General features: G+C 35.8%; 2 protein-coding genes across 2 annotated transcripts; one reads left to right on the forward strand and one right to left on the reverse strand.

Moving 5' to 3' along the window:
- Positions 1–344: 344 nt before the first annotated feature.
- Positions 345–13,108, reverse strand: LOC114523754. Its single transcript, XM_028544784.1, has 11 exons — positions 13,053–13,108; positions 12,802–12,952; positions 6,783–6,854; positions 6,513–6,665; positions 6,105–6,209; positions 5,379–5,499; positions 2,084–2,122; positions 1,938–1,976; positions 1,355–1,408; positions 1,087–1,115; positions 345–579 (listed from the first exon to the last, which is right to left on the reverse strand). The coding sequence occupies exons 2-10, from the start codon at positions 12,940–12,942 to the stop codon at positions 1,108–1,110; spliced, it is 732 nt and encodes a 243-aa protein (XP_028400585.1). The 5' UTR covers positions 12,943–12,952; positions 13,053–13,108; the 3' UTR covers positions 345–579; positions 1,087–1,107.
- Positions 13,109–24,657: 11,549 nt separating this feature from the next.
- Positions 24,658–26,223, forward strand: LOC114523712 (cytochrome b-c1 complex subunit 7-like). Its single transcript, XM_028544727.1, has 3 exons — positions 24,658–24,769; positions 25,194–25,366; positions 26,012–26,223. Exons 1-3 carry the CDS (start codon positions 24,664–24,666, stop codon positions 26,087–26,089), a joined length of 357 nt encoding a protein of 118 aa, XP_028400528.1. The 5' UTR covers positions 24,658–24,663; the 3' UTR covers positions 26,090–26,223.
- The last annotated feature ends 763 nt before the right edge of the window (positions 26,224–26,986 follow it).

Consider the following 26,986-nt stretch of genomic DNA (forward strand, 5'->3'; position numbering starts at 1 on the left):
TTTAATATACAACAACTTGTGAAATGAATTTTGCAATAAATAAGATTTTAATAAATACGTAAATCAGTTAGAAACACTAGTGACTGTATTGGAAAAAATACAACCACTAGTGTTTCTAACTGATTTGCATATTTATAAATCTTATTGTATAGTTAATAGGGTGCACATGTGACCTAATTCACGAAAGTTGGTTAGGTATAGACCTCGTTAATTATTCACGAATTTCAAAATACATCAATAAATCTCAGAACAGTTCTGATTTGCATTTAAAGTTTGCAAATTGGAAATCAAGAGGTTTTTTTCTAATATTTTTCAAAACATAGTAAAATGTTGCTGGTGGTATGTTGCTACTTTTTCTTTGCAAATATACAAAACATGTATAAACAAGCCAGTTCTGGTATACGTTTTAATCTTATATCTTAACAACGATAATGATTTTCTTGGAAAACCATTAGGCTACATTATATGTAACTTACACAAACTAAATTTTATTTAGTTCGTCCTAATATCATGGCTTTCTAAAGCTTACAAACAAACAATAACACAAATCTTAAAGTTGAACTTTCTCCCTGGGTTTGCCTGAAATCGCGGAGAATATAAAATAATGAAATATAAAAAAATATCGCGGTTACATTCCAAACAGTGTAAAGACCTAAGAACAATTTTTTAGCAAGGCGAGGCAACAACTGTGTTACAGAACTTCTTCAGTGGGTTTCAGGAAGAAAGTATGATAACTGCTGTAGTATAATCAATTGAATTTTCAATTTATTTCAGAAGGATTGTTATCATGTTCCCCAAAATTTTTTTTAAAATGACAGGGGAAGAATATTTAACACACCATAGACGCCAAGCGCTTTACCCGAATGCTCTATATTCACCGTTGCTACGCCATTGCTAAGGTCGAGGGGCCGTGTCGTTTTAGTTCAGAAGGTGATGTTGTAAGGTATTTAATAATCGTATCATAAAAGATTGTACGTTTGTCTGGAACAACTGTGTCAAACGGTAGTTATGTATCATATATTGGCCAAAATTTTGCTATATATCTTTTTGCCGTCAATTTGGCTTAATCTAATCTGGCGAGCTTACCGTTACATGACATCGCCCAGTTTATTTACCTATAAAAAATAATTTCAAATCAGTCGTTTATATAACATTTTAATTGGACTAATATAATGAATGAATGTATAAAAGGATTACGTTGCAATAATGTATATATTGTTGTTTGTAAATCAATTGTGATTTTTGGCACTTCACTCGATGCACGTAAATTCTAGGGTTTAAAGGTTCTTAATTGTAATCAAAATCTAAACTTTATAAATTACTTATAAGCGACTTTAGATTGAAACAGCCATACCAGTATTTTGTCCAATTGTCATCGAGTTGACTTTACTGATTTTCATCTTAGAAACTATGGTGAAATAAAAATGAGATATTCACTTATTCATCCGTGGTTAGACAGGATTATGTATGATTTTGACCCTGTTATGGTCTATTGTACTGGGTGTCCAAGAAAAAAGCGAAACCCGCACGAATAATACATTATGCGATGAAACGAAATCCGCAGAAAAATGTTTTTTCGTTTTCATTTAAACGCCGTACTCCATTATACGCGATCTTCACGCCATCTTCTTTTCCATTATATAAAGCAAGGTTTGATAGTAAATTCTTATTTATTTGTATATTCAGGTCTCAGATAAAAAAATCTTCACTGCCTTTTACTAACAAATTTGACTTGTTCCTATAGCACTCATGTACCGTAAACCTTATACTGTGCAAGAATACGAAATCCCAGAGACACGTCAATGTCAAGTTAATCACTATTAATAGTTACAATGAAAAGTTTATCTCCGATGCACACCAATATCAAATTAATCACATAAGTAATAATAGTGAATGATTTTTCAGCGAATATACGTAGTTATTGTTGTTAAACGTACCTCTAGTGTTTTTTTTTCTTGAAAATATTTTCTTTGTTCCTAAAAAGATAAAAAAAAATGTGCATGAAATGTTAAGAAAATATCGAGGGTCTCTTTTGTGGTGAGTTGACTGTTGCATTTTATGGTACGTAAATTGAAGGACTCACCATTGTTAAACCAGTTCTCCGTTGGCGCCGAGTTTGCTCCTACAGAAAAAATAAACGCACATTTAATATTTTAGCGCCCGACGCCCTATAACGCCCGACGATTTTACAATGTTTTCATGGAGTACGAATGATAGAATGACGCTGGGAACAAGGATTTTTTTATTGTTTTCTCTGTTTGTCAGTTTCAAACTTAGCATTTCATGTGTTCAAAGATGGTCTTAAAAATAGTGACAGTGTACACCCATTTCATGAATTAGGCAGTTTTCCTGCAGCTGATTATATTCGCTATATGTTTCCATTAGTAAGTTTCTAACATTCAGTTAGTTTCTAACATTGAGTGTGCGTTGATTAAGGGGTCTAATAAAGGGAGAATTATACATGACATTTTCGCGTCTAGTTTTATAATAAAAGCTATACTGATTTTCATTCTTTTGGTTTTGAAGTAGAAGCTAGGTCACTATCTGTTTGCAAAGTGATAGCGCATTTCCTCGATAATGAAATGGTATACTACCCTACTCCTGACGAGTAAAGTCTGGTGATCACAGAGATAGTAATGTAATATCAATATACACCTAATGTATGCTCCTGAGGGAAATAGTGAGATTTGTTTTCCCAAGAGTCTGAATGTTTCCTGAGACGAAGTCGAGGGAAACATTAAGACTCGAGGGAAAACAAAACTCACTATTTCCCGAGGTTGTATACATTAAGTGTTTTGTTATATAAGAACAAAAGCATACATGTTAAACAACAATTTCATTAAAAAAACACACTTTACTTTGTTATGACAAGAAGCGGGCAACAATTTCTCTTGTTTCCCGGGAAACATTGCATTTTTTTAAAGTCATGTGACTACGAATGAACCGATCACATTTAAAATACACAGCACCTATATATCAATAGATCATATATTAATCTTTAATGTATTCTGTGCGATTTTTTTCGCATCAAAAAGCACACAAAGATAGAAATAAAGAAACAAAAGCATAAGTTAGACAGCAACACGACATGTGGAAAACGTATAATATATGCATGTTAGTGAAGAAATAATTGAGATGAAAACATTTGTTTTGTGCAGCCCATATTGAAAGGGGCCTAAAATGCAGACCGCACTACACAAGACCTAAAATTTGCAGTTAGAAATAAGCTTTTAATGTGCTTCCTCAACGAATGAACCTTACACTTAATTTTGTGGAAATGTCACATTATTTCAAAATGAACCTTGATATTTATTGTTCCCAGTTTTTCAATATTCTCTCTCGCTTCCAAGATATTTAGATTTCAGTTGGAAATTAGGCTACACGTAGGTGACGTAACGTCATTTGCACAAAAAATAGTAATTACATTTATAAAATTATGTGCATCTCTGATAGAAACCGCCGATTTTTTTTCAAATATTGCCGATAATTGTAGTACACAAGTAAAAGCATACAATTATTTTGTTGGCGGGAAAATAGTTAAGTGGTCAGTGCATATCGTCCTTTTAGGAAATGCCGAATGCTTATTTCTCAAGTATATATCTAAAGGGCGTTGGGTATCTGCAGTTAAACAAACAGTTGTAATTACATGTAAATCCTGTATTTCAAACAATAATTTTTTTATGCCACCATCATGAAGAGTATATAAGAATTAAGTGCTACATTTGGCTTATCAGGTCGAGTGGTAATCATTCCAAAACCTTTAAATTTTTAAAAAACAATCTCAATTAAGAGTAACTATTTTCTAATTACTGTAGTCCTACACAGTTCTGCTTCGTAAGATTCCTAAGTTTGTTATAAATTTATTATTCTAAAGTAAGATAACGTCCAGACACGCTTAATTTGCGTACGTTCGAAAATTGAATATCAGGAATACGAGAGACGATATTGGGAAAAACTGAGAACGGCATTAATGCTTAGTATTTTTTCCCAAGTGAATATATCAAATCCTACATTCTGATTGGTCTGATTTGACGTATTATGCTTTTATATTCACTTTCAGATGAATGTAACAAATTTCAAAATGGCGGCTAGGCGTTTTGTGGACTTTTCTTACAAAGAGATAAGCGAACAAATGCAGTTCTTGTGTCAATTCACTAGTGCAAAAATACTGAAACAACTATTCGCCTTAGGCTTGGTGCCGATTATCGGGGAGTATTCGCCTCGTTTTCGTCTCGATTGATTGTTTCCCGATAATCACCTCGCTTTCGGCGAATAATTGTTGATTGTTTTGAATTAAATAATTCTATTTTACGACTAGAACTAGGGAGGGAGTTCTTTGGTCCATTAGGAATAAATTAACATTTATTTTCATTGGCTTTGTCGTGGTGCATGTTTTAGAGCTCCTAACATTGCATGGACGACAACTCAACAAATATTGTGACAACTACAACCAGAATTACATTGCGACATGTCATAAAACATGTGACATACAAAACACAGACACAATACTAATACAATACTTTTCATTTATTTTCTATATAGTCTAATTTCATTTGATACTTAATTTGAAAAACAGATTTGACTATAAAGTTATAACTTATATAGTCAATATTCAGTTCCCAAATTTTTATTCTGAAATATAACTCTAATTTACGAGTTCTGGACTGATGGAATTAAAGAGTTTTTCTCCAAACCCGGAAAACTTTCATTTGTGATAAATTGTATACAGTATCATCTCTCAAATAGTACCGGCTTTAACTGGAACGTTTGTCAGTTCTCCTTTTCCGCTGACCTCCCAAAACTACGTCTTTGTTTAATGGTTGAACCGAGGTAACATCTTTCGACAATTAAATAAACACCCGACATACACTCTTCTTTATACAGTGGATTGACGTTGACACGTACACAACAATCACAGAAAAATATTACCACATACACTACACACATATGTGCCACAACAAAACTGAATTGATCCACTTCACACATGGGTACCACAGAATAAATTTAATACACAGAAAAATAGATACTTCTATAAAATAAATTTGCTACACAGGATAAATATTCTATAAATAAATAGACTCGCTTTAAGCGTAACGTCGTCGGTATATTTTTTGTTTGCAAAAATATTTCTAATCTGACCATGCAAATCCACGATATTCTTTACCAAGCTGGGTATAGTTATCGGTACAAATAGTGTGGATTTGCGTCGTATCAGATTGCGTAAGGTAGCTATTTGATTGCGCATGCGTATTCCGAGACCTCAAATTAGATGCCTCAGGCTATATCCGGTTCTACCCTTTTGTATTATTCTTAAAAGGTTCTACTAAGATAGTTCTACTAAAAGTACTACGTTTTCAGTTTCGGGTTGTTTCATTTACCTTTACTGCCGGAAAGTTGGAACAAACCATGTCGTATGTTCTTGTTGGCAACTTTCACTGCACACAGTGTGATATAGGCCAGCATGTCATTGCGGGTAGTTGCGGTCAAGTTAGTTGCTCTCTAAAATACCAGAAATATATGTCAATTCCCCAAAAATATTGCGAATTTAGCTACGTTTACGACAATTGATTAAATTTTAATTTGTTCAATGTTCAGTAATGTCCAGTAAAGTTTGTCGCTTGAATTTTGTAAAATTTCTTTTGCAAAAATACCGTGTTAATGTTAACATGTCACAATCTCAGTTTTTTGTTAGATTAATGTTCTTCTCCACTCATCGCAATGGCGCACTCGCTGCGAGGGTTTTCATCCAATGAAAATGCCTTTGGGTTGAATTTAATTACAGGCAAACACATGTCGCAGCGCTCGGAAGCTTTTGTCCAATTGGATAATGCTTCTCTATGCTTTCTAGAGAACGAAGCTATGCTATTGGTTGAAACAGAAATGTATTGTAAAGTTCAGCCAGTGAAAATCATTCTTGCGAGGAGCTGCGACTCTACCCTCGCGGCGAGCTTCCGAGTTGGTTTTGCGATGAGTGGAAAAAAGGCCTTATGCCTTTGTTTACGAAAATTGTCCTTAAATTAACTGATTTCAATATGCAAAAAATTTTTAATGTACCGCCATCATCTTTATTAAATATAAAACAACGTATTTTTCTATCAACGTACCTTTATATTTTTATTGTACCAACTTGAAATACGGATTTTCACAACACTCGACCCTGGAACGTTATACGACATAGGATCTTGGCCGGTGCTGTTTTGGCCGTGTATCTAAGAACGAATTGTGTGTTAAAAGGATTTACTTAATACTTGTTTTCCAGTTTTGTTAACATTTGCAAAACGCGATGATCTTCAGTGCCTGGGGCAGGGGACATTAAGATAATTATCGGTACAAATAGCGTAGATTTGCATCACATCAGATTGCGTACGATAACTATTTGATTGCGCATGCGTATACCTTGACTTGCAAACGCGATATTATGATGTAAAATAAATCAAACAGCCTATACAATGGTTGCGGCTTTTAAATACATCAAAAGTTTAAGGTCTTTTAACACGAGTAACTATACTTACCAGCTTTTCAGTTCGTTTGTGTGTAGTTAAAAGCCAATCCCGTATGTCTTTCAACTTTCCTTTGGTGGCTGTCCGTTTTTCGTTATCTGTGATATTTTTTAGTAAATTGTCGTAAAAGTACGCATAGTGACTGATCTGTTTCAGAATTTGATCCTATAAAAGCAAAAATAGAATTTAGTGAGGTACATTCGCACAAATTCGTCGAGCACCGCGTGTGCGGCAGAAACTCTCTGAAATATTGCATCCGGCTCAGAAACTCATATAACAAACCTTTGTTCCTTGTATAACGGAGTGTCTTTCGTGCAAGTCGTGATTAGGGTCCACGCAAGTACAAAAGTTCCCCTGCGATGAACAGTGAAAAGATATCTATTAGTTATTATAATTTGCGTGACAGGTAATAATAATATTTACTATTTAAATATAGCGCTTGATTATATAGATATTCAAAGCGCTGTACAATGTCATAAATACATATTCTAAATATTTCTACTAAGACTGAAAGCTATCCTATTCTACTGAAGGTTAAAAGCGTTTTCAAAAAGGAATGTTTTTAATTGTTTTTTAAAATTACTAATGCCAGTTCACTTTGTCTGAGGTATAATTAATAATTACTCTTATTTAAAGGTCTGCCATCCCAGTTACCTAGGCGCTTTTTGCTATGACTGATTAGATAAGATTTTCTCATTTTGACAGATGCGAACGAGTGAACTGAATGCTCTGATGTATCTAATAGAAACATCCCGTAACTTATATCCTAGAGCACAACTATCCAAAGTAGAGAATCGCAACTAACAATCGGCCTGCAAGAAAAACATCGTTGTGAAAAAAATCAGAAATTTGCAAGTCAAGAACATTAGTTCTTGAAGTTCATTAGTTCTCTCAAGAACATTACTAGTTCATTAGTTCTCTCAAGAACATTAGTTCTTGACTTGCAATTCGGCCATATTGATGGTAGAGCGCAAAAGAATATTGATCAATGCCTTTGAAAGCGCCATACAGTTTGCGTGGGCGAGCAAAATTTGTTGTGTGTCTCGACAGCTTATAGTTTCAAATCATGAAAAAATTACCCGCTTTGAGCTCACTCTTTTTACACCCGGTACAACTAGATTACCAATATATTGGTTTGAAATAGACCACGTAATTTACTAAATGGGATAGAAATTTAGGCCTGAGAACTCCCATAGGGTGACTTTAATCTTAGCAATCCTCTGATGTGTAATACGTCAGCACTATAATGTCTGCCTATATAATCCAACCCATCATGGCCCTTCATTCTTAAGAAACCTATTTTACCTTTTTTGGTCAAAAGCAGTTATTCTCCCACCTATGGACTACGTAAATGGCGCCCTGGGTCCAATTACGGTAGAGTCAACAATAGAATATAAATAGATTTAAAAGAGTGTTTAGACAATTAAAATGTTTCCTTCATCACTTTCAAAAGTGCTAAATTAGAATATGCATATCTTGGCTGTTAATTGAGTGCACATTAGCTACACGCCTACATCTGCTATAATTATAGCTGTAAGTTGCAAATTTTGCACCTTAAGGCTCGATTAATGGCTTGATCCCAATGTCTCGGTTGTAGCCGTTTGAATGATAAAGAGCGCTATCTCCGACCGGAGGATTGGAGCTAATTTTTGTCGTAGTCATGCGTGTGAATACAGACTGCTACCACTTAGCTGTAAACTACCAGATCACGCAATTTTTTTAATTGATTGGACTCAGAACTGAGATTCATAGCAACCGACATTTTCAAACCTGGAGCCGGTTGTTCTAAAGCCGGTTGGAACCCTGGGCGCTTATACAAATCCGTAAATCATACTTTCTGACAGCTATTGATCGAGTTGGCAGGATTGTTTCAGAGATCCTCACTGGTTTGATAGAGAGAGTTTATTTCTTAGCTAGGCTTTGAACAAAACAGCCATCCAGAAACAGTAGGCTAACTGAATTGTGCATTCATATGCGTTATCCCATAGTTTTCAGATGGAAACTAGAACGCGTATTCCTAACACAGCTGCGAGATTCGACACACGCGTTTCTCGGGACTTTGGAGTTTTTAAAGGCTAGTTCACACGATCCAACTTTGTCGGATCCAACACCTCTGACGTATGGTATGTAGTCTGATATTGATAAAGCAGTACTGCATTGGCTTTAGTTGATTTGCTGCAAGTCAACAGCTTATAAAACATCCATCAAAAGTCAATTGGATCCAACAAAATTAGATCGTGTGAACAGACCTTTAGGGATCAAACTTTCAACCCATAGCTCCACTTAAGAGGCTAAAATTCCAATTATGTTTATTTTGACCGGATTTTTTCCATAGGGCGGTTTTCCACAAGACGGAATTTTTAAAAAATCGAGCGAAAACTTTCGTTCCACCGAAAAGTCGGTATACATAGCGTTTTGAATCGTGATTAAGCGGTAACCTCGATATCCAAAACAGCTTTAAAAAAAGCTACACTGAAATACTTGATATGGCTGAATAGTGTTTCACCGCAGTTAGTTCCTAAAAAAATTTTAATTTTCTCAGTGACGATCTCGAATTATACTGAACGAAGGCCTGTTTTCCATTTCAGTCGTACCGTAGCGTATTTCTTTGTTTCAAAGCCATTAGTTCTACCTCTACCCGAGTGCCAAGGAAAGAATGATAGGTACGTGTCGCTACAGCACGTTGAAGTGAAAACTTCCCTAAAGGCTCTCAATCGCTCATCGCAAAAACCAACTGGCAACCTCGTCGCGAGTAATTTCGTCCAATAATGCTTGACAGGTTTATTACAATGCTCGACAGTTTATTTTGCACGCACAGGAGCGAGTTTTGCGGAGTTCATTTCGCGATGAGTGGAGAAGAGTCTTAAGTTAAGGCATGCTGAGTTACACGTGTGTGTTGTGCGAAGCAGCATTAGCGACCTCTCGAAGAACGTGCAGAATGTCTTGTGGTTATTGCCGGTGCAAAGTGTAAACCGGTCGACAATTGAATCTGTCAGAACGAATTACTGCTTTGATTCACTCCTTTCAACGCTATCATTGCCTGATGTACTTGTCTGGGTCGAAAATAGCACCGGGTTACCTCATGCAATAAATTTTCCATTGACATTTTAGATTATTTAACAAGTGTATATATTTCTCTCTCTTTTTTGCGGCTTTCGCACGCTCGTTCGTCGAGTGTTCGAACTTGTGCAAAACATCTCGAGGTTTCCGCGTTAAATATGCAAATCATCTACGCGCAGAATGCAAAAAATCTTATTATCTAATCTTGTGATGGTATTATTGTTTTCAAAACGTTGACATCGCCGTGTCGAATTAAAATGCCATTTGTTGTAGTTGGCATTAGGTAACATTATATGAAGGTTGGTATAAATTTTAAAATATTTATACTCAGCCTTTCGCGTTTTTGTTTAGACTATATATTCAGCTTTAATATGACTGTCCGTAACTAGCAACATGCTATAGCCCAAAGCAATTTCCGACGTCAATCGAAAGAGGAGAAACCCTTGAAATTTGAGACTCTCAAACCTCTTACATGAAAAATATTTAAAATCGTCAATATTTACTGTCCGCATAATAATGTCACAAAAATACTGGCTATATTTAAGATACATTTTCATTTTAAATCCGTACCATGTTTTGATTGATAATTTCAATGAATAAAATGAGATTTTTTACTGCGCACTGCAATGAAAACTCGTGCAATTGTATCGAGCGACTGGAAACATCCAGTTGAACATTACATGGATAAAAACATGCCTCTCTTATCGCGGTAAACAATTCGAAAGGCGATATAGACTTATCTGGAAATTCGAAAAGACGTTGTTGCAACAAAACAGTGTTTAACAATTCACAAGTGGGCAATTATATCGTTAATCCGATAGTGATTTGTGTTTTTATCCGCGCAGATTGACAACATTCATGGTTGCTAAGCTCGTTTAGGCTATAAGGTCAAAGTGAATCGTTGCAAAAATGACCTACTTTCGATCATTTTCTAGCCCGAATTTGTGGCTTTTGCAACAAAACATATCCTCGTTGAATTGCTCGTTTTGCTCCGTTAAACGCGTAAAAGTTGACGCTCAGTAATTCATATGACAAGAAAACGAACGGAAATCACCTCTGGAGTATGTGTCCCCTGTTGTATACACGGATACAATCAATGGTTGATAATTTGGCCATATCGCATATATGTCTGCCGCATCTCGACAGGGTGTGTATGAGCATAGCCTTATACTTGCCATTTACACAAGGCTCTCCCTGATCGCTAATGGGTTAAGTGGTACATGGAGAGTAGCCAAATTTTAGTTATTTTATCTTGTCTTTTGCTGGGGTCGGTTGGATTAAGCTCGTTTAGCTTAAACGGCGGATAAGTCAAAATTAAATAACACTCTTACATCTCTCTTGAATGAGTCAACTTGAATATTATGCGCTGAATATGTAGTTGTAAACAGTGTCTTTGTATTAAGGTTAAAAACATTTTGTTTGCTTGTTGAATAAAACAATAGACTTGATTTCTATTTTAAACTTATCCGCCGTTTAAGCTAAACGGGCTTGATACAACCGACCCCAGATTGATACATTGACTCTTAAATGCATCTGCACCAATACCGCCGTGTTGGCAAAAACCAGCGACTGTCTATATATTGTAGGCTTTTTAAATAAACCAAAATGGGTTACAGGGATAAGAGTTCCTCAACAATATTTACTCCCAATATTTTTACTGATAATATTCTCTATGCATATTGTCCTCTATTATTCTTGGAATATCTTTAGACCTTATAAACTGATTTGAGCTTCTTTAAAGCCTCTCCTTTGTTTTTTTATCGATAAAGTTGCCGTTTGTATTTAAATCATGAAGAACTGTTGTGTTTCACCGCATGCATGCAGTATTATCATGCACTTATGCCGTGAAAGAAATTCGAAAATATCCAACATCGCCTTTCTCATGCAAAATAAGAAATTTATTTAAAATAATTGTATACAGTGTTTTCTTGTTTTGTCTGTAGCGTTAGGTCCGATTTACACCAGTGTCAAAGTTCCTGCGTTCACAGTTGAAAATTTACATTGGTAAATCCCAAGACCAAGTTGAAACGTTAATTAAAGTTCCCAGTTCCCTGTTTTTGTTTCCTTGAATATTTCTACCAAATACTTTGAGACTTAGGATTTGACGTTTGAAAATTCCAACTGTGATCACAGAAAATTTGATAATGTAAACTGAACCTTAGAAAGCAACATCCATATATTTGTTCTTTGGTACATAGATAAACCGTAATAGGGACTGCGTATATATATATGTACATTATTAAAAAGTCATTTTTATTAATATCATTGTCATTTATATAGCTTGGATTTTCTCAAACTACTGGATTTGAGAAATAGAAATGATATTTTTGGTCGAAATTTCGTGGAAGATATAAACTCGCGCTTATATTTTTTCGGTAGCAGGAAGTTCAAACGATGTTATTCATCGCTGCATGCATGGAGGACTGTATAGCTCGCTACAGGTATTTGACAAAGACAAAAAATCCCGAGGGTCCGACCTTAAAAGGAACTATATTTAAAACTTGCAGTGAGCCTATTTGTTTTAAGCCAGGTGAAGAGGTCACCAAATCGGTTTTCAACGCCATGTCGTTTATTCTGACAAAGTCATGAAATGAATATGGGCCTCGAAAATTCGCATGCATTTTTGATCAACGCTTGCAATCTGCCTACATACCACCAAACGGTTTAACCTGACGTTTACTGACCTAGTTTCATTTTAACATATCCTTACGTTATATCTGTGTCCTAAAATGTTTAAATTATTCGACCATGGGTAATTTAGACCCTAGGCATGACGTACGATAGCCTAAGGTGATTATAACAGCGCCGTGTTCATTGACGATTTTTCATATACAAAACAGTCGCATGTATATATCCTGTATTATGACACAAGAAATATCTTTAAAACCTAAATAATTCCGGGTGGTTATTTATAGAGAATAGCTATCTCGCACATAAAGCTGAGCTTTTTATCCGATCAACAATGTAAAATACAACGAGAGGTCTAAACTTTAATTAAACTGGGTTTGCATGCAGACCAGCGTGCGATTTTGGTATAAACGCTTTGCAGATTTTTATTTGGTCTAACAAAAACCCCGTTGAATTTGCTGGTTTTCGAGGCTTCCCTAACATACCTGCTGTTGAGAACATTTGACCGAACCATTCTTCGCTGCACATGTTATACCCTTGCCGTGACAAAAACACTATCTAACACGCTAAAATAGCTAATTAACGCGGTAATTTATATTGCTAAAGTTCTTACGTATTCTTTTGTCAGGCTCTCAATCTCTTTGTATTCTAATTCGGCACGAAATTTTAGCCGGGCGATCATTGGATCAGGAGTGACGCAAATTGCAACTCTCGCGATGAGGAAAATCAGCAGAAACACCTTTGAAGAGTCCATTATGGGCAAGCTGAAAAACATAAGATACACGTCAATTTGGTTGCTCCAACTCGCAACTAATTTGCATAAATTGCGAACATTTAAATGTTCGGCGTATGATGTGCACCTACACTGTTGGAAAAGATTGAAGGTTGAAAGTTATATGATATGGCTTCTGTCGCGTCTTGTGATGTAACCTCGATATGTTAATACGCGCTGTAAATATATATAAGAGAGAACTAATCCCTCAAGTTCAATCCCACGACACTAAGTGTTCCATCAAAAATATTTGGTTGTGGCGATGTAGGATTAAAACATTTTTTATATTTTTTAAAATTTAATTTTAGCACTCATGCATATTTACATTGTGTTCACACATGCTTATTTTCCAAACAAACTGTTCGTTAAAATTCGCAAAGGTTAGGTTACAATGCACATGGGTGAACCATTGCACTTCAGTGTGAATCACTCACTTTTGACTTTCTACAGCAGTCATATGTATAACTGTAATGTACCGGGTCAGAGTTTTTTAACTAGTTAATATGATACTACGAACAATACAAAGTCTGTCAAACTATCCGGACTTTTGTGACCAACAGACATTGAGAAATGTTTGAAATGAAACACTAAATAAAGCATGGCAAAGCAGAAACTACTTTTCTACCAAGGCTGGTATTAGAACCATGCAGCATTCTGAATATAAAAGTAAATATGGGTAATCGGCATTAAGAAATGTTTAAAGTGAGGCACAATGAATAAAGCACTGGTAGGTAGTAATGCCTAAACTAGTCATGCTTGCAATTCGCAGCTAGCCGTATTACATTGTGGTCAGTCAGGTTTAGCATTACTCCGATAACTTAACTCTTAATTATCGGGACATTGAAGAGGTTTAAAATTTAAACACTGCATAGAATCGACTGGAAAGCAGTAAGTACTATAGCCAGCCAAGTTAGTGGTTATATCAACCGTCAGACAGGCTACCAGTACTTCAACATGCAGTCAGTCAGACTAGCAGTATATGTATTTCAATGATGACCTAAGTACCGACATAAGGGTGGGTTGAAAGTGAATTACCAAACAAACCCAATTGAAAAGCATTAAAGCAATGTGTAAACTAGAGTGGTTAGATCATAGCATAACCTGTATAGGTAGAAGTCGCATTAGGAAAGGCTCGAAGTGTTGCCATTAACCGACTTGCAAACTAGAAACATCAAAATCGTTGTACATACATGCAACCCAACATGCATCAATTATCGCTGTCGGTTGCGTTATCAGGCTAACTGATTGGCAAACTTGGATTGATGATGAATAAATAAGACTGGTGAAAAAAATACTTTTGATAAAAAATTCGATCTCCTATTGACTGAATTCATGAAGTCTGTTATGTATTTGGATGTTCCACAGTTTTCAGAGCGCAGGAATCACAAATATATTGAAATGTTATACGGTTCAAAATTGGGTAACGCATAGGCACGTTTAATTTTCGAACATACACAAGTCAGTCCACTGTGTTTTTCACTAGCTTCAAGTCGCACTAGAGCGATAAGATCATTCAAATGGCTTAAAAAACAAAAGATTTGCCCTATATCAGTTTTCGCCGACAATGGAAATCAGCTATCAGCGCCATATGGAGACTAGGCTTGAACATGTGGACAGTTTCTGTTGTGATGTTTCAATTCAATTTGAAAAATCGTCGTCGGCGGCAAAGCAGGGATATATCGGGCGATGTTCTTGTAATGAAATCGAAAAATCACAATAGTTTTTGGTTCGATCCAGACTTGTTGTCTTCTCTATATGTTAATTAAAAAGTTAGCGCTTTTTTAAACCCAATTTTTTCTCCTTTTCAATATTAAAATGGGCAAATATTTATAATTAAAACATTCCTGAGCCTTTGTAAACAATTCTTAACCAGCTTAATGGAAGACAAATTGTCTAGACACATGTTTAGTATTATTCAACACCAGACGGTGTACTCTCAAGTGATGCAAGGAATTATAATGTGTTGTTTAAACTTATAGAATTATTTATTAAATATTTTTCTCTGCATTTCAAGTAGATTTCATAACTTGGTGGAGGCTTATAGTCGTTCATTGCAATACCAGAGAGATTTACCGAAGCGTTGAACGACTTGAAACACTTTACTGAAATGGCAGGCAAACTCGTAGAATTTTGTGGATAACAACATTTTCCTCTCGTCTTTGACGACGTGCCCTAACCAAATCTCCCTAATATTTAAATCGACAACTATTCTTTGACAGTTTTCATAAAAAAAAATCGTAACTCACTTATTGGGGTGGATGATCGCATTAACCTCGAATTATACCCAGTTTACACCCAATCTAAACATATTTGGACTTAAGTCTATTAACACTATGTTTTTCTGACAACACTTCAGAAGACCTTTGACCCACTTGATTAATATTGTATTTAGGTGTATTGCTTGTTTTTCAACCGCGCCCAAGTGAAGCATTGTCGATAAATATTAGAAAAATGGAAAAGACAATGTTCGGTGTTTATACATGTTGTTCAATATTTTGGGTGTTGTGTAACCAGTTACCCTTCGTCAGACCAACGCGCAATAAAAAAATGAAAATTTCCTGCAGTATTTGCTGTTTTGAACCGTTGCGAACATTTTTGACAAGCGTGGTAATTTTCAAATTGTTCCATTTTTTTAATACAATTAAGACGAGAAAAAATAAAGAGCATGAAAAAAGACTGGCGTCCCAAAGTCGATGGTAGTGGTTTTATCCTCTTCGAGAAACAAATCCTTTACAAAAAAAGCTCTTCAGAGTTGATTTGAAACAACAGAAAAGGATTAACGCGTTTGTTAAAAGATATGAATTGATGGTCGACTGATTATGAACTGTGTTATATTAGTTACAATATAATCAATATCGGAACAATCGATTGACTTTGTTCACTCACCTTTTGTTATGTGCACGGGACTGTTAACACTTTCAAGGTTTCGCAGTAATGGCATATCGCAAGAATTTCTTTCACGTTTTTATAGTAATTTGGACCAATCGCGATTCACTTGTTTTTGGCTTTCGTAGACATGTAGACAGTTATGGGCTACAGTCAAGGGTCGGTCTACCTCAATCTCTTGATGTGCATTAAATTTTGATAGCGAAAATTTCATTTGTCTTTGATTTGTTTTCAGTGCTTTACACCGACTAGTCAGACTTCACTTGCACCGATTTCTGATTTTGGCCTTTCATCATTTTCGCCAGTTCTTTTGCGGTTTGATAAATGATTTGGGAGTCCTTAAGCCTGGTTTTCATGTGTCGTAATTCATCGGCGATGGCTATTGTCGGTGCTCATTGGTGCATAAAATCCTTTTGTTTATCGAAGAATATTATTTACTTCATTCATCACCGACAATAGACCATAGAACATCGCCGATCAATTATAACATATGAAAACCAGGCTTTAAAACGCGTATGAAAACCGTTAGAGATTATCTGAATTATCGCATTGCAGTATCTGTAGCATGCCTTAGTAGTTGGCAGACCACGTACAATAGATCTGAATACTTTTTTTGAGTTCCTTGAGTATATTTCTATATTCATTATTAAGGTTGGCCCAAACGGTCAATTAGACTTGACAGGCCAGAATATTTCGTTCTACTATTATTCTATTGCGAGATTCACCCTCACAAAACATACCGTAATATTTACAGTGAAATAAATTATTTTGAAGAGAGATGGTTTTTTTCTCATTCATCCCGATAGAGAAAGGATTGTTTTACCGAAACATTTGTTTTCTATACTGAGAAAGTGTAATTCGGTAGACGAGGTGATTCGCGCAAGTTTAGTGATCCGAAGTGGGTGAAAGCAAAGCAAAGCATTGCATGCACTTTCATTTCAACGGGAAAAAGAGTGTGCCTGATCGCTCAAGCTTGTTGACACATTGGCAGGTTGTTGACATCGTATAACGAGCTGTTCCAATCGCTCTAGCTTATCGCTTGTGACTACAGTGGCGTAGCCAGCCTGACGATTTTGCCCGCTATGTAAATTTCGAGTTATTATGATTATTCATGTCTTTAGAAATCTATTGTTTTCACAGTCAGTGAACATAAAAATATTAGCATAGCGGGACAAATCGACAGGCTGGCTACGCTACTGTGTGACTATATACTTGACAAGATACCGATAAAATGTACAAGCTTTGTGTGAAAGTGAGACAATTGCATCCGTTCTATTGTTTATCAAATCACAGAGATGCAAAATAATTTCACCGAAACGCCGGAAGGTGAATTACGCTCGCTTCGACAGAGTCCAGACCATCAACTCAGCACGTTGCAGCTAATCACGCAGGAGATATCTGAAAAATATTCTCTCATTTGAAATATTTGTGGCCCATCGAACCGCATGGGAAATTTTGCTTGCGGTTATCCACACAATTCTATTATCTTTGACTGTACTTCACAGTTTCCCGCAATTAGTTGCGCAGACGACAGGTTATCGATTAACAGGCTTCCTCCAGAGCGCTGCAGATTTACAGGCAACTGAATTTGCTCATAAAGTAAACAGATAATTTATCCCATCATAGAGAATGAGCTATTGTGCTTTGCATTTAACGTGGTAGTATATTATTACTTGAATGATGTATATTTTTGTTAGTTTATCCAACTTGCAAAGTCATTCCAGAAATACCCGCACGTGATGTTGTTTACACTTGGGAATAAACTAAATTCTAACTGCCTTTATTTATTCCATTTGCGCGGAAATTACACAAAAAATTTGTATCTCATTCACCCGGAGTTTGCAAAAACGGTACGAAATTTGTAAAGTTGTACGTTGGTGTTTTTATACGCTATCTACGCGAACGAAATACGAAACTGGATTGCTAATTTCTAGGAATTTGATCCGACTATAAAAACCTGAAGTTGCATTGATGCAACAAACGTCTACAAAAGGGCGAGAACGCAATAAAAATTGGCTTGCACGTCTTTTCGATGGCAGATCAACTCTATTGTGTGTTGAAATATTTTCTCAGAATTTCAACAACAATTAGTTCTCAAACGTAGACCACCGATTAAAGACTGTCTCGTGCCAAAAACCGCCGATCATGCTCTGCATCATTGAAGTGGGATTAGGTATAATCACATAGTTTTTGCACTATATATTAACAGTCAAGTATCCCTGATTACAGCCAATCATGTAGTTCGATTTTTCTCAGGTACCTGGTACCTTGCTATGCACGCGCCAGACATATAACTCGATATGAAATTTTACTCAATTTCCCGGACTTAATTTAATTCTCATTAATTCAAGTATATCTCTGAAATGTCATTTACAAAACCTCAAAATCGCGATCCGCCTATTCAGTTTTAAGAGGCTGTGGAGAACAGAGAAGATCCTTTCTACACAATGACACAGCAGAGTTGTAAATGAGACCACTTGTCTGCAGACTGATGTTATGATTTATGAGTGTTTTTGACACTTCTTCTTGTTGTCCTCAAATTAAAAAAGCCGGTGCGTGGTAAGCCTTTCATATGATAAATGAATCAGCTATCTAATTTTTCTAACACAAATCTCGACTACAGGCAGTTTACATATGCATTTAACCGGCCGTTCAGGTTACTGACTATATTGATTGAAATATAGGTGATATGAATTTGTATCATTCTGCAGTGGTGTATATAGCTATATATATCTTGACAATAGCATGTTTGATTTTGCAAACTTCACTAGCTCAAAAAAACAGTCAAATTCATACTTAATTCAGGCAAACAGCAAGTAATATCTTGGAGTTTATACAGACGTTGATAACTTGCACGACAGACTACGTTATCGACAACCGAAATCCCTGTAGTCTGTGGAGGTTCTAATAGTGAGGATAAGCAGTTTTGAAGCCCGAAAATTCTTTGCAATTCTGGACAATTCTTAAAGGAAAACATGCATGCAAATATATTTATTTGAAATGGCCAAACGGTCCGGCATGAAGCAAAGGTTGTCTCTGCCAATAATTATTTGGAATATGTACGTAAATACTACGATGTCAGAAAACATGCGTTATAAAATAGGTCGGTGAAGCTTCGTGCAAGGTTGATTTTTGTTTGGTGAAAATCCATTGTTTTGAATTATGTCGTGCAAAAAATAAAACATCTAATATGCCCCGAAGTAGTAAATTGCATGTTTTAAAGCTTGCTTTAATTTAATTTAGCCGGTCCGGATAACTGCACGCATTTCGTGCATGCATTGTTATTGTTAAAAACCCATTTATTTCGTCAGTTATAGTTTTTATTTTCTAATATGTGGAAAGAGGATTTTCAAAGCGGGCGGGCTGAAAACATTCCTCTGCATGGGAATTCTTTGTAAAACGTGTATACCGCCGAATTGTAATTCCCACTGACCATAAATTTTCCAAATAAGATCATACTTTGACTGTTGGCGGGTAACTTGGAGAAAGTTGTACTTTCTTTTGTGCTGCAAGGTGATAACATCAGTGGGTGATAAGGACCGCATTTAGGGCATATGAATGATCAACATTGCTACTGTATAAATGTATGATGTTTCATATACCAAGCCAGTGCCGGTGCATGTGCAAACGGTTTAACCAAAGCGTTTGTTTTCAAGCCTTTAGCAATAAAACATTATCTTGAAAGAAAAATTTTGTTTTGAAACAGATCCTTCGAAAGGGAAAAAGTGCCTGAGACTGCACATTCTTGCTTTTTATAATGCAGAATGTGATAATGTTTTACTGAATAACAAAACCGGGTCAAATTGAATTCGACAGCTCAGTAACTTCGGGAAGCTGTTGCAATGCATCTTTTAGCTTTTATAATGCATGATAATAAAAAGTTTTTGGTCCATTCTTACTCATTTCTCAAGTCGGTCGGTTGTAACCAAAAGCTTGAAAGCCGCTTTCCACCGAATGATAACTTTTCAACCGTTTTAAGATTTTTTAAAATGCAATAAAACTACGAATATAATATCGTCTTAACAAATTGAGACAAACATTACTTCAAGAATACTAAACTATACATTATAGCTATTTACGGGAAAACGCTATCCAGTGGATTACGCGATCAGGCCTTCGTATTACCGCTGTCACAGGAGGATACTATACAAGTCTATAATTTTCTTTCCTCAACCGAGAGATATAACCCTTCGGTATGGACTGACATTTTGTAACACATGCATACATAACAACTCCCACGTCCCTCCTGCATTTTGAAAGTCCCTTCAAAGCTCTAAAATTTTATAGTGGGTCAAAAAATAGGGTATAAGCAGCGTGCAAATCAAGTGAAGAATGTTGGAACGTTGAAATAAAAAAGTTCGGCTAGAAGAAAGCCTCTTGGGTGAAAGAAAGCCTCTTAAATGAAAGAAATGTACATATATAGTTGAATTTTCTGTTCCATGACAACAGGACTAACCGGCAAGCTTTCATTTCATTGATACATAAGATGTATCTCTGATTATCTCGGTCGCAAACGATAAGCCAAAGACGAAACAACCAGAAGAATGAGGTGATAATAAACCGCAAACCACGTGACTCGTTAAATAATCGTGCATATACGTAGATCACCGACGATGTTCCGATGATTTCCGAAAACCACGACAGCTGGAACGAGAGACTTTCTTACGTACGCAACTCATCGAACTTTGAACACAGCCATATTCGGTAAAGATGATAGGACTGAAATGCCGACTTTGTGTGCAAATGGATGGTAAATAGCTAGGCTTGTACTAAAAACGAAATGAACCCATGTCTTGGGTGCGGGTGTAATATTAATACAATCGGAAACGAAAATTTAGCGAGGGAATCGAAGCCAGTGCTTTTAATATTCTTGTAATTTTGCATATTGCGAATAACAATATAACATTAACAGTCAATTTGTAGGTACACAACGAACATTTATTATTGCAAAGCTTGGTACCTTAACCATCAAACTGATAGTTATACAGTGTGTTTTACTTTTTCGAGATTTCAACCGGAATAATTAATATTGAAAGTTGTGTTTTGTATGAAAATTAGGCTATCGTGAAAACTCTATTTCGCGGGCTAATTATGGACTATAGTGATTTCAAAACTATTTGAAAAAGGAATTTCATTTATAAATGATACCTGTTTAATAGCGGATGTTGTTTTATTTTCAAATTATTCATCTTTTAGCTATCAAAGTCCTAAAAAAGTGACAATTTCCTATAGCTTCAGGTTGGTATAAACAGCACGACATTTAAGGTCAAGTATTTCAGCTCCAAGTCAGAAAAACTATTTGGCTCTAGGCAAATATGGGCATCGTATGTTTATCACAAGTTATCGTTCCAAGTACCTTGCTACATAATGCTGACACTTAGGTCTTTGCTGTTCGCATTTAAGTTGATAAGGATCGATTAAATACATGACAGGCTACAAAAAACCTGTCAACGTGCAATGCCTGTGATATGGTCTTTACAAATGGCAAAATTGTCAGTCTTAGAGACGTTTCTCTGCGTGTTTGAATCGATTACGTTAGTAAATTCGAAGCTTTTAATGTTTTCACAACAATATAGAGTGAGGATTGATTTAGCTTTTGACGAACATTTGTGTCCGCAAACCAACAGAAGTCTTCCGAGTTAGAAAAAGCGAGTTGTCCCCGTGCGAAAGAACTTGTTTACATTGCTTTATAAGCTTATATTTAATTACTAACTTTGCAAGGAATTCGGATTTCAAGGTCGACATGGATATGCCGCCATCTTTTTTTTATAAATTTGAAAAATTGCTTCCGGCTAAAAGTGTGAAAAGCTTTACAAGAAAGAGAACGGAAATAATTAAGTTGATCCCACTATGGAGATCCTTGTGTAAAAAATACCCTCTCAGTCCGAGATCGAATTAAAATTCATCAAAGATTAGTTGAAAAGACTAACAAGATTCATAAGTCGTCACGTCTAGAAGCTCTTCGGTGTTCTTTTCTTTATTTACCCCCCTCGGTAATAACCCCCCAAGACATTTTTTAAGCCTCACCTCTCTACAAAGTTCACTCAAAGAGGTGGGACAAGAATAACACCTCTTGTGGAGAATACGTGCTTTCAATTTTTGAAATAAAAGGAAGCTTTAGCACAGAGTAAACAATGGATACAGCGCTGGACTAGGTGGCGAATAGTAATTAAATATGGCATTTTTTGTACCCGCTTTTATTTTAGTGCGCGTGAGCATAAAGTGACCAACTGCGCATGCTCGGAAGGTGCCTGAAATGTTCAAAATGGCATGGATTTCTTGCTCAAATATTTTTGATTAATTTGAAGTGAGTTTTTGAACGTTCGAGACAGACGTATAGGGTAAGTTATCCAAAAATGTCTAGAACTATATTGCTGACAGCAGGGGTAAAATATCAAAAAACGTATGATTCAGGCAGAGATTTTTCTTAGGTGCAATGATAATTCATCTGTGCCGTGATAAGTAAGATTTGTGCAATGATAAACTAATTTATCATTTTAATTTAAACACTTTGCACACATCGTTGTACATAAAAATGGATACACAGTCTAATATCCAATTCGAAATTTTTGGAATAAAGTCGAAAATTTACATTCTCAAACTTGCCTTTGCTTGTCTTGTCTTTTCGGAATTGTTTTACTTTTTTTAAAATTGTCGACTGTTCATAGTTACTGATCTTCCTACTTTAATTTTAAAAGCTTTCGAAATCACTCCTTCGTGCCCCAAAACAACTTTACTGTGCTCTTCAGTTATTTGATTGTCGAAGGAGCAAAATTATCATCAATGGCATTCTTACCAACCAAATGTTACACATATCTGCAGATGATGGGGTCAAAGACAAGCTAATAAGGGATTGATTAAAGATAAATTCATTTCACTAATTGAAGATTACTTGACAATACTGTATTTAAGCTTATATTTACAACTTGATACTTTTGTTGATTGGTGCATCCTTTAAACCTATATATAATAGAAATATTATTCGCAAAGCATTCGTTAATTGGATTCTTCTGTTATAAAAGCCTTTGGCATCTGTAAAGCCATTTGCCACGTGCAGCAATTGATATGTCGCAAGCTTAAATATGACTTGGGTAGAGTGAAATTAAGACTGAAAAAAGTGTCTAAATTTCATATTCTCATATTCTTCATGCTCAAATTTAAGCCTCAATTAGGGAAGGACCGTTTGGCGGTTAAATTTTGAAGGACGAGGGGGCATGATCCCAAGTGAGATATGTGGGAATCTCCGAAATAGAATTTTCAGTGCAGAGCCCGGATTGTCCACACTTGTTTTGTATTACAGATCCTGCCAAAAAGTGTTTTAGCTTTTTAAGCTTATAAGCTTTTATCCTTTGGGGAGTTTAGTGTGCCAACTGCCCAGGCTAGCTCAGAGCCGAGCTTTTTCCGAAAACTGGGAAACTTAATGGCCACAAACAGCATTCACTAATACGTCCCTCCTGAAATCAGTTTTCAAAAATAGTTTAAACCAGTCCTTGCAATCCCCCAGAGGTTGATTTTGGCTCAAAGTAACGTGTTAATGTAGCCTTGTTCATCTGCATAATACACCTGCTATATTTTAATATATAGACGTTTTTGTAAAATGGAATTGAGCTCACGAGAAATGCCGGGATCTTAGTCTTAGCCCATATGGAACTGATTATATTGAGATGAACGTATTGTATTATGAATTATATTGCATTACTTTAAGTCGATGTAGCTGGAAATACAGCAAAGATAAACTGATTACGCCACATGTTTCTTGTAATGCCGGCACTCATGCTAGCACTCATCAGGTAAACATCACGCACACAAATTCTCGTGTATTCCCGATGATAAGGTGACCAACAATTGTCTCGAAGTACTGATATGGCTGGAGAAGTGGCTTGCATCTCTTCTGATTACAATCAGTTCACTTTTATCAACTCACGTCAAGCGTCTCTTTATTGGTTAGGACAAGTAACCACAATTTACATCATGCGATAACGCTAAGAGACCTGACCTGGCTGACCAAATGTATTATCTGCTGTCCCATATCTTTTGGTCAGACTTTGCACCGCGATCTTCAATCGTGCACGAATTCCCGGTCACAAGAAGATGTCAAGATATGGATTGTTTAGCAGGAGTGGCGCCAGAGAGGTGGAGAGGGGGTACAACAGATATAATTTGATTTTCGATAGTTCAGCTTCCAGCCCCTGTGTCGGGGACCTTAGCCCCTGTGTCGGGGAAATCTCGGCGCCACCCCTGGACTTTAGCTTATGACTTGACCTGAGTTGTCCATCTTTTTTCTTCTCTAGTCTCGTGTTTGTCTTCTGTATCGGGTTTCCCAGTAGGAATCCGAAATTGACAGAGAACAGAGCGGATCTGTGTTCAAATATGATGTTTAATTAGCGTTTCCTAAATTTATACTCTTATTATCTGCGTATAAGAATCTTATTGTTGAGCATTTGTTAGTGAATTGTCAATTTTTGTCTCGTTGGGTAATGTCTTCATTAGTATGACGTCATTAGCATGGCTATGTCCACACTTTGTTTTTAGCCCAGGCCACATGACGTCATAAAATATCATCATCATCAATCGCCAATCGAAAAAATCAATCTACACTCTACTCTAACTTTACTTCAGGTTTTCAAGATAACAAATAGATTCAATTTACTTATTTCTTGCTAATCTCTTATTCATTTTGAATGTCTTTGGAAATTGGAAAACCAGTGTTATAAATAATCACATCGATCCTGTGGCTTCCTGTCTTATCCTATTATTTGACTATAATTTCCTTAAATATCCCTCCGTATCCCCGAAGTTCTTGTTCTCGTTTTCAAGATGGCGTACATTAGCCGGAGATTTGCTTCGCAGTTGAGTTCGGGACAACGCATGTTTAACGCATTTCGCGAGTGGTATGTGAATGCTTGTGGCTATAGACAACTAGGTGAGCGTTTAGAAAATATATTTGTGTTAAATTTGTGTTAAATACCTAAGAAAATACCCGTTTTCTAAGCAAGTTTAACCAGTAATTTGTGACCATTTTGTCAGAGTTGAAAAATCGTAAATTGTCTATGTTAAATAGCGAAAAATTTAGCTTCAATCGGATATAATCACATGCATAAACAAGATATGTAAGAACACTTTATGTTCACGAAGTCTTTTGAGAACTGTTTTCAAACATCTTTCATGTAATTTAAATAGAATTATTTTATGGAAAATATATCTGCAATTTCTTCATGACATACATGACATATAAACGTATAAACTATAGATATATTCGTATAGTTGACCAATATCATAATAATAGTCATAATTCCAATGCTATTCATAACAATATGTCATTCAATGAAGAATTTTTTATCCACCAGGTTTGCGTAAAGATGATCTCATGAACGAAGAAGACACACCAGAATTGACTGAAGCTGTCCGACGTTTGCCTGAGGAGGAACAGAACTTAAGACTGTTCCGCATAAAGAGGGCCCTAGACCTCTCTATGAAGCATCAGCTGCTTCCTAAAGAGGAATGGACCAAGCCAGAGGAGGTATATTATGTGATGCCCAACACTACCAATCTCTGCACATGACTGCCTTTATTTAAATTAGTTAGAAAATACTATAGTCTACTTTAGGTAACTCCAGTGTAAAAGCTAGACATTCACATAAAAGTATCAGTCCAACTGTGGACGAGGTGATTTACGGTCAGTGAAGAAAAGAAAAGAGAGGCTTTGTTTACATTTTTGAACTGCAATTTTTCAACATACTGAATACTGTATCTTACACAATATTGGTTTAGTATTCATCCAAATATAAACTAGCTATGTCATGTCTAGTAGGCTGTTGCGGTATATCGTAATATTTGACTAGGACAAAAAAATTGTCTAGAGAGAAATGCAATTTTGGAAATTTGATTAAAATTTAAATCTTAAAGCCTCTCATTTTTGAGTGCAGAACAATCCTTAAAAATTGCTGTAACCTTATCATTCCCTATTTAAGAATGCTATCCAACCAAACAAGTTCATGAAACATATTCTGTTTTTATTTCCTGAAGATTCATTTTACATTGGTTTGGGGAAGGTATACCCTCAAATGTGAAGACCCTGTTGGGTTTAGGGGATCTAGAGTCAGGTTTTGCACAGTATTGAGCTTACCTTTTGTGCAGAGTTGAACTACAGTTGGTGTTTTTTTAGGATGTAGAATATCTGTCGCCAATTCTCGACAGTGTCATTGAAGAAAGAAAGGAAAGAGAACGATGGAATTGGAAATAAACTTCTTATTCTTAGACAAAAATTGGTGTTAAATCCCATGGAAGAGAAAAATTTGTAGTTTGACTTTTGACATAATTGCAACAAAGTTATATTTAAACAAGTTTTAAATAGTTAAATATATGATTAGTACTTTTGTTTTCTGCTTTTTAGTGTGACTTATTCAAGTTTTAGCGGCTTTATTCTTTTTTGCGGGGTTTAAACAGATGCAATAATGTTAGTCAAACAAAATGCGTTTGTATGTGTATTTGTTAAAACGTGTTAAAAACTTAAAATGGGAATAGAAAGGCATGTTTAATTTTCTTGGGTTTTTTGAATGAGCTCATTACTTAAGGATAATAAGCAGCAAGCACCTTACAGAGTTAGTATAACTTGCATGGCTGGTGAGGCCGTGAAGGCAATTGGCTTTAGATCAAAACGTCGTATTATTTTAGTAGTTATATTTTAGTAGTTATATTTTACGTATACTTTATCATATATGACAAGTTATGAGCAAAACGGTTACAGAAATCAACGAAATGAAATAGCGATTTACATTTAAATATCAAAAAGACTATAGTATTTCAGATTTAAAAACATCGCATGAATTAGGTTGTTTTTAACTGGGCTTTGATATGTTCAATCGGCAAAACATTCTAAAGACTAAAATCCAAACAAATGCCGACGACTAGACAAACTGGCGCCAACTAGAAAAATGGCTTCCAAAATATGTAACAAAACTACGGAGTTTGCTTTTTATTTATTCGTACATAAAATTGGTAAAAAAATTATATTATATAAGAATCTGATTTATCCTGCGATAGTCCAGGTTCGTTCAGTCACTTGCGCTTTCATACCTTCGGAATACAAAAAGTCCTCCCGCAGTTGGAATTTCTAATTTTTGTTCTAATTATTCTTTGT

The sequence above is a fragment of the Dendronephthya gigantea genome, unplaced genomic scaffold (genome assembly GCF_004324835.1).
Source record: "Dendronephthya gigantea isolate DGI-Jeju-01 unplaced genomic scaffold, DenGig_1.0 000028F, whole genome shotgun sequence".
Classification (NCBI taxonomy): domain Eukaryota; kingdom Metazoa; phylum Cnidaria; class Anthozoa; order Malacalcyonacea; family Nephtheidae; genus Dendronephthya; species Dendronephthya gigantea.

What these genes read in the sequence shown, in the direction of transcription:
- LOC114523754 (XM_028544784.1), bottom strand. Translation starts at nt 12,942, where the DNA reads ATGGACTCTTCAAAGGTGTTTCTGCTGATTTTCCTCATCGCGAGAGTT. An exon ending in AGAGCCTGACAAAAGAATAC is followed by an intron (nt 6,855 to 12,801) that starts GTAAGAACTTTA and finishes TGTTCATCGCAG; the next exon opens with GGGAACTTTTGTACTTGCGT. An exon ending in CCGTTATACAAGGAACAAAG is followed by an intron (nt 6,666 to 6,782) that starts GTTTGTTATATG and finishes TTGCTTTTATAG; the next exon opens with GATCAAATTCTGAAACAGAT.
- LOC114523712 (XM_028544727.1), top strand. Translation starts at nt 24,664, where the DNA reads ATGGCGTACATTAGCCGGAGATTTGCTTCGCAGTTGAGTTCGGGACAA. An exon ending in TTGTGGCTATAGACAACTAG is followed by an intron (nt 24,770 to 25,193) that starts GTGAGCGTTTAG and finishes TTTATCCACCAG; the next exon opens with GTTTGCGTAAAGATGATCTC. An exon ending in AATGGACCAAGCCAGAGGAG is followed by an intron (nt 25,367 to 26,011) that starts GTATATTATGTG and finishes GTGTTTTTTTAG; the next exon opens with GATGTAGAATATCTGTCGCC.